Below are 16,485 nucleotides of genomic sequence, written 5' to 3' on the forward strand. Positions count from 1 at the left end.
AGTAATCTTCCAATGGTCAAGTTCCTTTAAGGAATAAATGATTTCTTCTGACGTACCATTTATACACCACAGTATGGAGAGTCTTATGGTTTCAGAACTGATGAAATGAGAATCAGACTTGAGCATACTTTTTCCAGTCACCATGGTCAGAGAAGACTTGAATGCAGATACCAGAACACATAAAAAGGAAACGTCTGTATTTGCATGCTTTTAACGTGAAACATCATGCAATGGTTTGTTCATCATCTTCTTTGCAAATTGCATGTGTTTATAAAAGTTTGCCAGAGGCAGCAGTGACAGTACATGATGTATATTTTCCAATAAAAAAGCACTAGAAATCAAAGGCAACCAATATGTATATTTTTGCTAGAACATTTCTCAGCTACATAAGATCGAACAGTTAGCTGCATCCATATCCAAGAATGTACAAAATTCTGCCTACAGGAATAAGCCTTTCAAGAATGTCAGTTCTGAAATAACTCCCTATGGTGGCTAACAGTTAAAAATAGCTAAGTATTGTGCTTTCAAAATTATCTACTTAATGACATAGAGATCAGAAATGAAACAAGCCACGAGGTTAAGTGAGGAGAAGCAGTTCAGACCCAACAAAATAAACTTTCTAGAACATAGAAGGTATGCATAGCTAATGGGCAAGTGTGCCAAGACATATTTGCTGGACAAAACTTGTATTTTCCTTTCATAAAACTAAACGATAAAAGATTGCTCAGCTGGAATCAACCTAAGGTACTTAAGGAAAAATTATTTGGAAAGGTCACACAGAATGTATTTCCAGAAAACATCTGGACTAGTCTGCCTGAATGTAAAATTATTGATCATTAAAGAACTACTGGGGACTCCAGATAAGGGAGAATCAATGAATCAACAGAAATAGACCTATTTGATACCTTCAAAACCCACCACTATTTTAAAAGACAAGTTTAAAATACCTGCCTCTTGTAATTAGTCCCATGTCCCAAAACAGAACTAATTCCAACCTTTCATTTTGCTTAAAAAGCCAGAAACCTTTTCTGCTGCTGTTAAATCGTATTGAAACAGCTATGTTTCTTCCAAAGCTTTGCTGGCACCAGTTCAAGCCACAGCTAGTGAACTGAACATTCATCTGTGACAAGGTTATGTGTAAAACTTGAAGGAAAACCTTTCTCAAAGTGGAACTCACAGAAACAAGCTACCCAGCACAAAGTATGTTAACAGTTTTATTTTTTTGTATGTTAAATACCATGGGACAGGGCTGTAAGGATGAAAACTTTAACAACTGCCTCACAAGGGGTAAGAAATTCTGCCATGATATTAGCAAAGTAAGGTAAAGGATAAAATTTACACACTAAGAGGAATCATTTCCCCGCAGAATGCCTCATCATATTCCTGAACAAGTGGGATTAACATTCTAATAATCATTTTCCAAGAGGCAAGAGCAACAGATAATTTTTTTAAAGGATTATTAAAATAACATTTACAAGACTCTGAACAATTTTTGAACTCTTATTAAAACCACAGAAAGAAAGAACAATTCTTTATTTATGTATGACTTTTCATAAAGGACTGAATGTGCAACTGACACCTGCTATTGATGAATTAATATACAATTTGTCCAGCAGCCGACCAGTTTGTCTTTTTATTGTGTTGTCTAACCGTGCAAGATCATTAGAGGCAAAGCCTGTATGATGCTGTACACAATAATGGTCACTTGGGGCCATACTACCAATGAAGTGGTAGGTAAATACATTTTTTTCTGGCCAAGAAAAAAAAGGAAGCTGCATTCTGCATGCTTCTCTCTCTTTTTCCCCTCTCTACAAGATGAATTTCCCTAAAAAGAATCCAATGAAAATGGCTGCAATTACAACAAGAAGTGAGGGAAGAGGATTGGAGACATTATCTCGGAGAGCCAAGCCTGATGTTCCAGGTTTATCCAAGTGTGCCACCTTTCTCAGCCTCAAACCTTCATCCTGAAAACACATGGGGGGAAATAATCAATCAAAATTTATCAAAGAGTTTGTTTCAGATCTGAATTTAACCAAAACATTTTAAAACTTAAGACAGGTTTAGATGAGATACAAATTTATTTGTGTGTGTGCACACTATCTGACTTTAAAAGATGTCAAAATGTAGCACAAAATAAAACGTAGCATGTTGTGTATAAATTAGTAACAAGAGCAAAATTATTTACTATCAATAATAGCCTGTTTACAAAACCGGGGAAACAAAAGACCCAACTATTTAAACTGTTCCACTGATGATGGTAATTTATCCCAGAACACCACTATTAGCTCAGGATTGCAAATTAATCAAACAGCATAACACTGCACCTTCTAGATTTTCAGTGACCACAAGATTTGCATGGCTTTGTGTAATGCTCAGAAAAGAAACGTAAAGACCAGCAAAAACAAACAAACAAACAAACAAACAAAAAACACCAAGGGAAAGCTTACACTGCCTTGGGTGCAAGGAAGTGTAAAAGCTGAAAACTGGGGCAAATCCTATCTCTCCTTTACCCTCAACCCCCTGCTCAACAACTAACTTCATTTAGGACAGTCCCCTGATTCTCGGGTGAGGCCAAACCCCTTCTGTCAGTGGAAGCCACTGTCTATGATTATTAGTCAGGCTGTTATAGTATTATTTCAAGGGTGGGTTGGTTTTAAATCAAGGAGATTTTAAAATTACCAAGAAAAAAGGATCCATTTAAGTAACTGAAAACTGATCCCCTTTAGGAATAATAAGAATACACTCACAAATATCTTATAACAAATAAAATACATGTTCACAACTAATTATTATTCCTATGTACTTGCATCGTGCCATCAGTACATGGTACTTTGCAGAATAGGTCCCTGACCCCAAGGGGCTTCCCATTTAAGATGGGCAGTGGGTGGGGGAAGCTGCAGGGACAGGCAGAGAATGCCAAGGGTAGGGAAGAAAGAATGTGGGCAGATATTTTATAGGCCATGTTGGAAGTGATGCATAAGGAGCAGCAAGGAAAAATAGTCAGTCATGTAACAGAGGAAGGGACCTTCAGTCAACTGTGATAAAAGCCAAGAGAACTGATGTCACGGGCAAGGACATAATGAGAAACAAGGACTAAAAGAGTGAGACAAGGCTGCAGACAAAGAGCTAGGAGCATAATCCAAAATTTTAAATCATGCATACCACATACATTTTACACTGTGCATAATTATATATGCCTAAAAATAAGGGACAGGTTTCTGTTTGGCTCTCTGTACACATGCAAGCATACTAATCAAGATCACTTACTTGAAGGCTAACAGCTGCACTACTACATATGTTTATCTAAAAATTAAGCACTACTGAATTTGGACTTACTTCTGATTAAAACTTCATATATCAGGTTGTAAATAAACTGAAACTTTCTAGGAGCAAAGCTAATAGTTACTAGGCAAAGAAGACTGTTTGGAATCCCAGAGCTTTGTGCATGAGCAGAAAGAACTTCTACTTGCACATGGTATATGAGGTTGGTGATTCCAGCTGCAGAACTGCAATTCTTGGATGGAAATCATACACTTTCAGGTACCGTACTTGGACCCTCTACAGTACCTTGGGGTGGGAGTGGCTCTTTTGGGAAGGGGGAGTGAGAAATCTTCTACATACACATGGAATACTTCAAATTGGATCCAAGTCAGTGTTGGTTCATAAGATGCAGAATAAGTGTTATGTTCTTTTGTTTGTAGTCATAAATCTTCATGATTTAAAAGTGGGTGATCCTGCACTCCTATTTTATACCCTCCAGCTACCTCATCTCTGCAAACTGTGTAGTTTTCACAGACACTAGAATACAGGACATACTCTTGATGACAATTACAGGATGACATCTCTTGGATTCAAACCAAGAGAACCTCACAGTAAACTCACATATAACAGAAAATACTTTCACAGAAAAGTACTTCTTCACATAGCTCAGTTAAACTATGGAACTTGCTCCCACACGATGGAATGCCAGTGATAGTCACCAACTTGGGTGGCTTTAAAAGAAGATTGAACAAATTCATGGGGCTATCAATGGCTGCTAGCTAAGACAGCTATATACTGCCTCAGCAGTTGGAAGCAGTATGTTTTTGAATAAGAAGCTAGAAACTATAGGAGGGGAGAGTGCTCTTGTCCTTGAGTCCTGCTTGTCGGTTTCCCACAGGCATCTAGGTGACCCAGGCAGGATCTTAGAGTCTAAATCCTAGTTTAGAATGTGAACTAAGTTTTAAGAATAATTTTATTTTCATCAACAAATTTTAGCTATCCTGATTAGTCAGATTCTGGTTTGATATTCTGGTTTGGAGATAGTGCTTAACAACAGGCACATGAACAGAGCAGGCTTGGTGCTAACAGGACTATCAGTTAAGAAAAGCTGCTTAAGTTGAAACCAGCGTCAAATTATTTTACTGTGTGTTATTAAAAAAATAAACTTTATCTCTGACATTAAAAATTTGAAGAATTAAGCATACTCTGGCTGGGAAATTTGCTGTAGGTTTGCTAAATCCTGTGGGTGACATCCCTTCCTCCCCTCCGCAGTTCCTTATGCTCCTCCAAAATCTGCTCAGGTGTGAGGTGGGTGGGGAGGAGAGCCCTGTGAAATCCCATCATGTCTGCTACTGTGATGTTGCCTATTGCCTACCAATTCTTTGTTCTTCAAAGAAAATGATATAGGATGTATAATAAGGGTACTATGATAAATACTTCGGTTTGAACAGGGTGTTTTTTTAAAAACAACTTTCATGAATCTGCTCTTATGAACTTACTCTCAGATGTCTGTTTTCCTCTGATAGTTTCACCACATCCGCCTGAAGTCTTTTGCATTCTTCCACTAGCTTCCTTGTTTCGGTGTCATTAAGCGAAACACTGTGTGGTTTTGGCATTGGACCATCCTGCTTAGCTGTATTCAGTATTGGAGCAGATTTGCTTGCATCTATGTCATTCTGCAAATATTAAAAATGGTTTCAGAACAGGATTTTCTTTAATCAAAGCTAGCATTAAGCATTTTTTAGTTTTAGTACCCACTGGTGGGGGGGGATACAAAGTTAGTTACAAAGATGACAAAGCTGAAAAAACAACCAAAGAATAACCATTGTTAAAATTGATTGATAAAGATATGTTGTAGGACCATTTCCCCATTTTATTTCATCTCTGAATTCATTCTGCTCACTTAGAGCTTCGCAGTCTGAAATCTGTGTATGAACTTTACTAAATCTTTCCCAAAGAACGAATTGTTTTAAAACAGAAGTATGCACAAGCCTGTGTTCTCTTACAGTTCCTAGCACAACTGAAAGGAACAAAATGTAAACAGATGAGGTATGACAATGGAGAACAAAACACTAGGAGATGTATAGTTATTACACTAAATCCTAGGTCAAGAAGAAAACAAAAATATCAGCATAGATACCTGAAAGCAGACACTGGCAGACCTCTAATACAATGAGCAATTAATCAGAAGACAATGAAGAAAGATGGTTATTATTTATAAAATTCATATACTGCCCCTTATCCAAAGATCACAGGACAGTTTACAGTATAAAAACAGTGTATGAACATGAGAAAGTTGGGGTGGGCTAGTCAGAAGAGCCAAAGGATCTCCAAGTGGTTTAAGAATGACAGTGTGCTGTAAGTGGGATTCTGTAATTGCTGTAATTGTATGAAGTGGTAATTGCCTGTGTAGCTGAACGTGTATAAAAGAAAATGCCCGAAAGGATCAAAGTTCAGCCAGTGTGATTTGCTGACTCTATATACATTTGTATTAATAGAGGCTTAATTTTTCACTTAAAGCTGTTGTCCACTGGCATATCTTGGGAGAACCCTAGATAGGGTGAACCCTTTACAAAAATTTCCAACATCAAAAAAATATTTTAAAATTCAAGTGGGTTAAAAATAGAAATAAACATCTTAGCTCTGGGTGTAAGACAGAGAGTAATTGAGTCCACACAATGTTCCTGATGACCCAATCATGGTTGGGAGATTAGGAATGTCCCTGGGCTTGCACACTCCTTATGCTCCCCTTTCTTAATGTGTTTGCCAACTGTGATTTTGAGCTAACCAGGATTAGCATTAACATCACTGCAAAAGGTAATGCTGCCTTACGGTTAGTTGTTATAATGGAGAGGAATAAATTAGAGCATGGCAGAGAAAGAAGTTAGGACATAAAGAACTGAAAAGCTATGTATTTAATTTGGCAGTCACTAAGCCCAGTGGCCAATCTGCAATACGACTGAAGAAACTTCAAATATTTAGGAAACATTTTTACCGTATTAGATTATAATACAAACAGTATAGGCTTGAATAAATGATATGGCAATAGTCACAGACTTGCAAAGTACAGTAAGACGTCATTGTGTATGCTGTATGAATTTGACACATACAAGGCTGAATCAAGCACAAAATTTGGCTTCCTAAAATTATCATTTTTCAAAAGAGTTTTAATAGGAAACATTTATTATGCATAGTACCTAGGCCAGTACAATTAAAATAACTGTAACATTTCAGATAAGTATATTTTGTAAACTAATAACCCCCTTAATATCAACTGTTATTTCTGTCAAATATTACTGACACATATTTCTTTCAGCTACGGCAAAAAATTCTACCCTATACACATTCCTTTTTTGCAGGAAAAGTGCAAACCATGGTTTGCTGGTTCAGAAATAGTGACAAACTGTGATTTGTGAAAACCAGAAAATAACCACATGTACAAGGGGAGGACAGAGTGAATGGGCTCTTTTGAGGCAGTTCTCAGAACCAAACCATGGCTTGGTGTAATATCAGAACAAATCCAAAGATTTGTTTCCAGTTGCCAAGGAGAATTTAGGCTCCTGCCCTAAGACTGTTTCAACTGCCTTACTGACCCTTTTTGGTCCCTTCCAGCTGAGACCTTTCACTTCTTCCCCTTGCCATTTATCTCAATCCTAGCAACAAAATTTAATAAAGCAAAATTTAAGAGCAGGATACACTACAAAAATAATGCTAGTTTAACCATTTTCATAGTTGAGGTCTTTTCTCAAAGGTCTTTTCTCAAATAATGCTCTCTTCCAATTTAAGCCTAATTTGATATTTTCTTAGCTAACTACAATAAATTTAATTAACCACTGAGACACTAGGAGAGTGCTTTCAGCTCCCTAAAACAAACCTGATTCATCTTGTGTTTGACCTCACTGCCTTGCTCCATCATGTCAATCTTCTGGCTATAACTTGCAGGTATCTGAAGATTCTTGCTGTTGGATGGAGTTATGTGTATGGATCCTGATGAAGATAAAGTCTGAGGTGGAAGCTGAGACATGCCCTCAGCACTCAGCAGATCTCTCATTGCAAGACTTAGGGGAGTGACTAAACCAACGGCTAAAGGATTAGGCTCTGCAACCCCTCTCTGCTACTTAGAAAAACATAAATGTTATGCACAAGCAGTCAAGTAACAGCTTACAAGACAGGAATAGGCAAAAAAGCTAGCTTCTTTTATTGATTTTATTGACTAAGGGTGCTAATCTAATCACTTAGTAGAGAGTAAGCCTCACTGAAAGCAGCAGGACTTACTTCTGGCTAAATATGTATATGATTGTGCTATACACAATACAGTGGTACCTTGGTTCTCGAACTTAATCCATTCTGGGAGCCCATTCGAAAATCAAGGCACAGCTTCCGATTGGCTGCAGGAGCTTCCTGCAGTCAAGTGGAAGCTGCATCAGACGTTCAGCTTCTGAAAAATGTTCACAAATCAGAACACTTACTTCCGAGTTTGTGGCGTTCAGGAGCCAATTTGTTCAGAAACTATGCTGTTCGGGATCCAAGGTTACACTGTATACTGTAAACTATATACAGAACCACATATAGAAGCTAAGGCTACTTTTGTTGGGGGTTTCCACAGCACTTCCAACTGCTGACAAGAAATTTTAAAAGCAGCTTGACAGCAGAACTTCAACAGCAAAACCATAGCAAACAGATTTCTGGCTGGATTATAGTGTATCCTCCAGCTCAGTTAAGTTCACTGTTTCCTCTCTCCTATTTTCTGTAAAGCAGCACTTTCTATAAAAAATAGCAGCGCTACATACCGTATTTTTCGCTCGATAACACGCCCCTGACCATAACACGCACATCGTTTTTAGAGGAGGAAAACAAGGGAAAAAACATTCTGAATGAAACAGTGGATGTATCATTTTTGTGCTTCATGCTGTGGCCACAGACATGTGATCTGATGGTGAATTTGGGGTGACCCAATGCAAAAATCCTGAGAATCCCTGTGGATCCATGCTTTGTAACCACGTTTTTGCACCATTGCAGCCCCAGGCAACAGTGGGTGTGTGATTTGGGGGGGGGCAGGCTGTAGCCATGGACATGCTATGTGCTCTGATGGTGAATTTGGGGTGACCCAATGCAAAGATCCTGAGGACCCATGTTTTGTAACCACGTTTTTGCACCATTGCAGCCCCAGGCAACAGTGGGTGCGTGATTTGGGGGGGGGCAGGCTGTAGCCATGGACATGCTATGTGATCTGATGGTGAATTTGGGGTGACCCAATGCAAAGATCCTGAGGATCCATGTGGATCCATGCTTTTTAACCACATTTTAAGTGGGGAAGGAAGGAAAAATACAGAATGGACAAGGAGCACGAGAGGGGTGTGCAGAGAAGCAGCTGGCTAAGAATGCAGGAGAGGGGTATAACGGGAGGGAGGAAAGGAAGGCAAAAGTTTTCCCTCACCTACCCACCCAAGCCAGCCAGCTCGCGCGCTCTCTCTCTCTCTCTCTCTCTCTCTCTCTCCCTCCCTCCCTCCCTCCTGCATGTTTTCAGCAGCACCGGAGCACAGAGACGACACTCTGCTTTCCCCTCTGCTTTCCTGGAGGGGAGGGGCTTTCCCTGCTCTTTGTTCCGTTTGAGCAAACACAGCAAGGAAACAGAGGAGGGTGGGCAGTAAGACCCTGAGGCAGAATGCAGGAAAGCAGCCACTTCCTCTTTTCAGGTTTCCCTTCTCCGAGACGCGCGATTTGATTTTTGCCTGATTTTTTTTGCCATTTGGCTCCAGGGACCACACATTCGCTCAATAACACGCACAGACATTTCCCCTTCCTTTTTAGGAGAAAAAATCTGCGTGTTATAGAGGGAAAAATACGGTAACTAGTTGTATCAAGGAAACATGCTTAAAATACAAAAAAATCTGCAAATAATCTTCTGGTTTAATAAAAGCTAGCAAATATCACACATCAGTCCATGGTGGACAAAGTGAATAATACTTCTGAAAAGCTTAAAATTGTCTTTCTTCTTAAGGTGGATGATACAGTATATAACTTTCTACCCCAACCCTAGAGATTAAAGCATGGTCTTCCCTGTGTCTATCAATTATGGACTGGTAAATTACCCCAACCTACTAGATTTAAAAGTTCCTACATCCTTGTCTGGATATAGGTTTTACTTTTCCCCACAACCCAACCATGTATAATCATGTGAGAGCTGGCCCTCAACTTTCCCACAGCAACCTCTTCCTTAGGTACACTGTTCAAAAAATTGATGCAGGGCAGGGGGAGAAGAGGAAAGCATAAAGGACATTGGAGGGCAACAGATTTGTAGAGGCAAAAGAACAAGGATTTAAGAACCACAGGCAGGAATTCTTAAGTTGTACCAAGGTTATCATCATGCCATTACTGTGGCTATCTTAAGTTTTTAAATATTTTGCAAAACAACGGCCCATTTAAGTTTCTCAATAACGAAAATTAGAAGACAGTTTTAAGAACATTACTGATCTCGGGGCCTTAGAATTTAGCAGCTTTTTCATTAAATTTAAGAGTTCTGTGCTTCATAGCATGATCTTGGCCATATCAATTTCTAGATACCCTGACTACAGTTACACCAGTGGCAAGGCTAGCCCTGCTTTAGGAAACACTATGAGATGGCAGGCGGTAAGGGCAGGAATTGCTGTCTGAATACTGCAGCAAGCGTTTTAAAAACTGTTGTCCCTGAACGGGAGAGGGCAATGGAGCTCTATTTTAGGCAGCAAATGTCTTGGGTCAACACTGAGCAATGGTGCATCTTCATGCAGGAATCAACAAAAAGCACATCCTTGCAAATAGTATGACAACCATGTTCTGCTGCCCAGGACAATTTCCTACGTGCCTATACAGCATGTGCAACTTAACAACAGGTACCAGATAAGATGGTGCAGCCTAAATTGGCAAAAAAGGAATTGGATGCATACTGTCAGCTTCCTTTTCTCAGATCTCACACTTGTAGCTTTTAGCTACAGCACTGAAATAAAAAATATAGAAGTTCCTATGCTAATAACCCCTTTCACTCATGCGTCCAACTTCTTTCATCCTCCTTAACAGGAGAGTATTGTAGGATTGCCCGTAGCTCATTGTGTCATAAAAACATAGAGCGCTTAGAATATATTACCATACTGCTTTATTTTTCAAACTGCTACCCTTCTTCAAAGATTTTTATGTGATCATACATGGGAGTCTTGAAGTTTTGTTGCTCAGTTCCCAGTGACAAGGTCATTGCACCTCTTTGAAACACACCCCATCTTCCCAACTGACTAGCTTGCTCTCACTGTGTAAGCAACACGGTTTTCAAGAGGTGGAACCAAGGCAGCTTTCACTTTGACAAAATGAGCTAGGCATATGCATGCACAATTTCATATGGCACACACTGATGCAGAAATAAACTGATAGGGAGGCAATAGCAAATAGTGCACTTATACTGTATGCTAAAAAGAAATATAAAAATACAAAGCTTTTTGTGTGCTACTGAGTCACTGGTTACACTGCCCCATATTTTAGTTTATTTAATACAATTACATAAACTGTTCAGATACAAAACAACTATGAAGCACATTATTAGCTTAAGATACATTGTTATAAAATCACTACTTGAAGTTGTTTCATTTTTGTATATTTACTTACCAGCTTATCATTTTCATTAGGCATTTCAAATACACATCTCAATTTGGAGTCCATTAAGTCATCAGACTTTGCATCCTTCCACTAGGACAATGAAAATAAATTAAATTTTAGCTGCTTTTTAGTAAGTCATAATATGCAAACTTTGTCAAATACACAGTATTTTAAGACTGAATAGGCTCAGAAGTGGGAAATCATGGTTCAAATAATTACTTAGACATGAAGCTCTTAAGCAAACCAAGTCTGGGAAGATATTAAGCAAAAATATGTACAAGTCTTGTGTCTGAGCACACTGGGGTATGCCACTATAAGTTTTCCTGGTTTAATTATCCATACATTCCCACTATATCCCACTACACTCCCCAAATTGGGAGGCTATGGTTACCAGGATCTGAAACCATGGTTTGTTCCATTTCTGGCAAGAATATACTTCCAGTTTAGATGTAACAGAAGACATAACATACACAGGTATGGGGCTTGTGCACCTCTCTGCTTAATAAACAAAGAAATGATACTATCTCTCAGCCTAATCTTCAGTGCTTTGGTAGATATCAAATAGGGGGGAAACTAAAACATGTCATGTTCAAAGATAGTGGAAAAAAATTATTTTATTTTATTTTTTGTTTGGATCAGGCTATCAGGAAGGAAATTTGATTGGCATATTCCCTGAAATAAGAGATTCCCCCTACTTTCTAGAATTAGAAACTCCGAAGTTGTATTTGCCACAAAATTGATCAACATAAGACTCTTCAGATTATAGATCTTATCAGGGGAAGTGAAACAGCAATCCAATAAATTACCAGTAACAAGGAAATATGTGCACCACTTTGCAACAGCATTTATGAAATTTAAAGGCAGAAAACAAAGATAATCCTTGTAGATACTACTTCCTGCGCTTAGTACTGTACAACCATCTTATATTCTACTGAAATTTTGTCAGAAAAGAAGCACACAGAATGTCCTTGTTACTTAAAACAGTATCATCTTTGAGATCCTGACTGAGAGAACAAGGCCATTTTTTCTTCAAAATAGAAGTGGTAACATTAAGCACACTTTTTTTAAAAAGTGTGACCAACATTAATGTCTAATGCATTAAAATGGCTAGTTTATGCAACTAGTTCCAAGTAAGTATTGGTGTAACAACAACTGATGGCAAATACACTTTTTTCCCTGAAGATGAAGAAAGCAACTCAAGGCTTAGTTCCTAAGTGGAATGTACATTTTGAGGTCTCTCGCAACAGTATTCTTCCAGCTTGTGCCAGCAAAGCAACAGAGGAGGAGAAGTTGGACAGACTCAAAATATATGTTGAACATAATACAAGAACCCTAATGGATAAAATATGGCAAAAGGCAAAAAGTAAGAATTCATCTTGTTAGCTTACAATACTGAAATTAAATCTATTTACTTACCACTGCTTCCATATCTGTAATGTTTGAGGGGGCAAAGATTGTCTGTACCATAAACTTATGTTTACTCTTCTCATTTGGATCATAGTCAAAAGGCTGTAACATCACTGTATAATAGACAAAGTATGAATTACTAGAGGCATGCAACCTACTTTTCCTGTCAATTTCAAAATTTTAAATTCAGCATGAAAGAACTGTGCAATCATTTGGAACAGATAATAAACAAGATCTCTTGCAAGAATCAAGTTCTATCATTTATCGCAAATTTGCCTTTTATAGTTATCTGTTATGCCCCGATATTATGAAAACAAGTTCACTTGCAAAATCAGGATTTTTATTTCCACATAACAACCTGAGCTTCCAAATTTGATGTAAGTATGTAATTAAGTTACAGCAGGGAGAAGTTTGAAACATCTGAAAATGGTGGGAAGAATTTATTAAAGGGCCACCCATTACCACTGTGGTGTATACAAATAGTGGGTAAGAGATGCCCAGGACCTTGAATGTTAGCAAAGGAGGACAGAAGAGATCTGCCACACTCCTTCAAACAGGAATGATATGATCACCAGAGAAAGAGAGTTTGCAGAGAATTCTTCTTGCCCTAATATTTTGCATATATAATTTGGATCCAAAGATACACTCCTTGGATCCAAGCTCTAAAAGAGGAGAGAGTTGACTTCTTCCAGTCTCATCATCAGAGAGAAGGTAAGGATGGGGGAGAGACTGGAGGAAGTCAAGCTTGGGAGCTTGGGAAGCCTACCACAGATGGCACTTTGATCATTTATAGATGATCAATAGATGATCTAGCTCAGTGCTCTTTTTCATATGTCTGTCTGCCTCCCAGACAGTATCTCTGTCACTTTCACAGGAGGCAGAGGGATGCTGACCAAGAGACAGAGGTGCTTAATGGAAGACAGGCAGGCACACATACAGTCAAGGAGCCCTGCTGCAAAGCTGTTTGTGGAGTAAGAGATTGTTCTCTGCATGGGCATTTTGCTGTGTTTCCATGATGCGTGGTGAGAAAGGGAGCTCCTTTCTTAGTATACAAAATGGAAGTCAAGAAAACTTTATGTATTAGTGTGGATGTGTGACTGGGGTCAGTGTATGCATGCTTTGGCCCTGTCCATTTTGGAATTTGCCCTGCTCACTGCTCATATGTGGACCCAGACAACTTTCATTAATAATAATAATAATAATAATAATAATAATAATAATAATAATAATAATAATAAATAAAAATTAAAAGTAAAAAAAACCTTTTATTTGTATCCTGCCCTCCCCGGCCAAGACCGGGCTCAGAGCAGCTAACATCAAATATAAACATTGATATAAAATCAAACAGTAATTAAATCACCTCTTAAAAAGAAGTCAGGATAAAATTAAAATCTGAATTAGATGGCTTTCTGCAGGATTTGGGTTGGGAACAGTAAATGCTCATCAGGCCCAACTGTGTACGCTGATCTTATATGGGCCATCAAAGGCATGTGGCCCTTAGAGAGGAAAAAGGTTCCACACTGCTAATAAAAGAAAGAAAAACAACCAAACATTTTTACCTGATACAGTTACAGAAGAACCTGGGTCAATAATTCCACTGTTTGGCCTCACACAGTATCGACGAGGTGCTGTAGTCTTCACTTTAAAACATACTTTTCTGTCCGATGGATTTCGTAATTTAAGATTTGTAGTGACTACATCTGTGAAGGGACCTGAAAGTGTTAAAGGTTTATGTTTAGTAATTAGTCTATTTGTTAGATGTGATCTCCAAAAACAGGCATCACAAGCAAACCAATGGTCCAAATCAAGACATATCCACAGACCATGTTTAAGAGGTAGTCAATGGTGACCAGCAAGTTATTATTGTCTTCCATCCTTTCTCCCAATGTCTTGCAGTTTAGAAAAGCCTACCAGCAAGTCCTTGCCTCAATTAATACTCTTTTTGTGCTCTGCTCTGCTCAAGCAATGTTTCTCTGGCTGGTTTTTGACAATTCCCTTTTCCTCCTATAGTCCCCATGACACAGCCCATACTATTCAAATCCTCTGGAGATACCTTTCAGAGGGCTGAGCGGAAAATAAGTTGTAAGAGCAGCCTTCCATTCACATAGCCATTGGTGCTATGGCAGTGAAAACACCAAAATAAAAATTGGGAATAATTAGAAAAAGGATCCTCTGTGCAATACTGTCCAAAACCTCTCCTGCCTTTGCCTAAACTGCTCTGCTATCACAGGAATATGATGTCCAAGCTGATAGGGAAGGAAAAATATTGTTTAGGGAATCTGCAACATTTATTCTGGAAAACAACCTCATGGAAGAGAAAGACTGGAAAAGGAACATGCATCACACACACATACCAGAACGGTAGCAGTTTCTGTTCTTCAGAGACCTACTTCTGAACTGCCGAGAATGGTCTCTGAAAAGACAGCATAATTTCCTCCCATTGCAACACTGGGCTGGGAGGTTCGTCTACTTCTAGCTCAGAACTCCAATGTGGAGGAAGAAGCCAATTTACAGAGATTGGTGGGCCTCATCTGGCCCATGGCTCAGCACCCTGCACTACGCCAACCTATTTTCATGACTGTCAATAAAAACCAGCAAGGATAATCCATTTGAATGATTTTATTATTATTATTTTATTTTTTTGAGGTTGGCATCTCACTAACAGCCACAAGGATAAGCCACAGCTGAAAAAGAATGAAAAAGAGAAGGCACGTAAACAGCCAGAGGCAAGCATGCCAATGAGGCAGCAGATAGAGGCAGAGGTCTCAAAGGACAAAAAGAAGGGAACAGTGGCCAAGAAAAGAAACAGTGGAGAAAAATCAGCTGTAAAAAGATGTGCCCTGCTATGACCATATTGCTACAAAAATTCCCATCATTTGGTGGGTATCCTATTAGCTGAAAACAGAACTATACATTTGTGTCATTATGTCATTAGATAGATCTATGGTGCACGTGCATTTGAACACTCCCTGCAGCTGGATGATCACTGAGTAGCTAATTACCAAAATAAGCCAAGCATCTTGCATACAGAGAAAGGTGGAAGAAATTAGAATATTTTAGTTCAGAAAATGGAAGCCAAGATGGAACATAATAAAGCTTGTAAAATCATGATGTGCAAGGAATGAAGAAAAGTATTTCCTCTTTCTGAGCTCTTAGGTTCTTGGGTAGTACAGTGAAATTAACAACTGGTCCAGGACCAATAAAATGATATATTTATTCAACATATAAATGCACTGGCCAGGAAATTTAAAAAATGAATGACCTGGCATTAGGTTTAACCATAAAGCCAAAAATGGATCTTTCAACATGGAAGATCATGTTACCCTTGCACAAGTGTGTTGGAATTTCTCCTATGCAGCCCCCATTTGGAAAGAAATTACCATTTGACCGTAACCATTTTATCCCAAGAGCTCTCTAAATCCTCTTCAACTTAAAACAAATAAAAAAACCTGGATCCTCGATACTCAGAGACAACATCTATCTGATTACCAAATTCTAGGGACAAATAGGCCCTCTCTTCTATCACTACCTGTGTGTTTTCCAGGATCATCTTACTGGCTGCTGTTGGTGACAGAGCGCTGGACTACACTGAACCCAAAACAATTATGATGGAGAACAACTGTCAGATCAGGTGGCATCTTAGTAGCCCTTATGCTACATGCAACCATTATTCTTCTGTAAACAAAATACGAAAAGCAGAAAACAGCTCATGTTTATAACACATACATGCTAGACTGTCAACATGGTATCAAATTAATAGTATCAGTGTATTCCTGAACATATGTCAACTTATACAAGAGAAATTCTTAGCAAAGAAAGCTTTCTAAAAGCTGTTTTGCTCTTAAATGACAGTGAGAGATATTACTTCTATGGAGAAATTAAACAGTGTGAGTGCCTGCAGAATTCTAAGGGAGCAACTTATATTTGGGTATTGTCTTCCCCCCCTCCTTGAATTTTAAAGGTGCGGCTTATATTCGGGTGTGGCTTATATTTGGGCCAATACGGTATATAAATAAAACACAGGTCTTACAGGTGCCACCTGACTAAAAGAAGTCACATCTAACTATACAACCAAAAATGATTATTAACATCACTAGCCAAGATGGGTTTACATACAATCCCTTTCTAATGTTATTCATCTAGGAACCATTCAAAGCAATTAACAGGATTAGCACTGAACTTCCGGGGTATCCC

At 38.6% G+C, this 16,485-nt stretch overlaps 1 protein-coding gene across 2 annotated transcripts in view; it reads right to left on the reverse strand.

Annotated features, from left to right (window-relative positions):
- Positions 1-338: 338 nt before the first annotated feature.
- The window catches only part of VAPA (VAMP associated protein A), a 29,954-nt gene continuing 13,807 nt past the window's right edge, over positions 339-16,485 (reverse strand). Inside the window, exons 2-7 of one of the 2 annotated variants that reach the window (XM_083622656.1) lie at positions 13,851-14,003; positions 12,301-12,404; positions 10,894-10,974; positions 7,136-7,375; positions 4,761-4,937; positions 339-1,964 (exon numbers count right to left, since the gene is read on the reverse strand). In XM_083622656.1, coding sequence (XP_083478782.1) covers positions 1,809-1,964; positions 4,761-4,937; positions 7,136-7,375; positions 10,894-10,974; positions 12,301-12,404; positions 13,851-14,003 — 911 coding nt within the window. In that variant the 3' untranslated portion in view covers positions 339-1,808. The remainder of the gene's footprint in view (positions 1,965-4,760; positions 4,938-7,135; positions 7,376-10,893; positions 10,975-12,300; positions 12,405-13,850; positions 14,004-16,485) is intronic. The other variant, XM_083622657.1, reaches the window with a different exon arrangement.

This window comes from Podarcis filfolensis, assembly GCF_964270895.1.
Source record: "Podarcis filfolensis genome assembly, chromosome: 7".
Classification (NCBI taxonomy): domain Eukaryota; kingdom Metazoa; phylum Chordata; class Lepidosauria; order Squamata; family Lacertidae; genus Podarcis; species Podarcis filfolensis.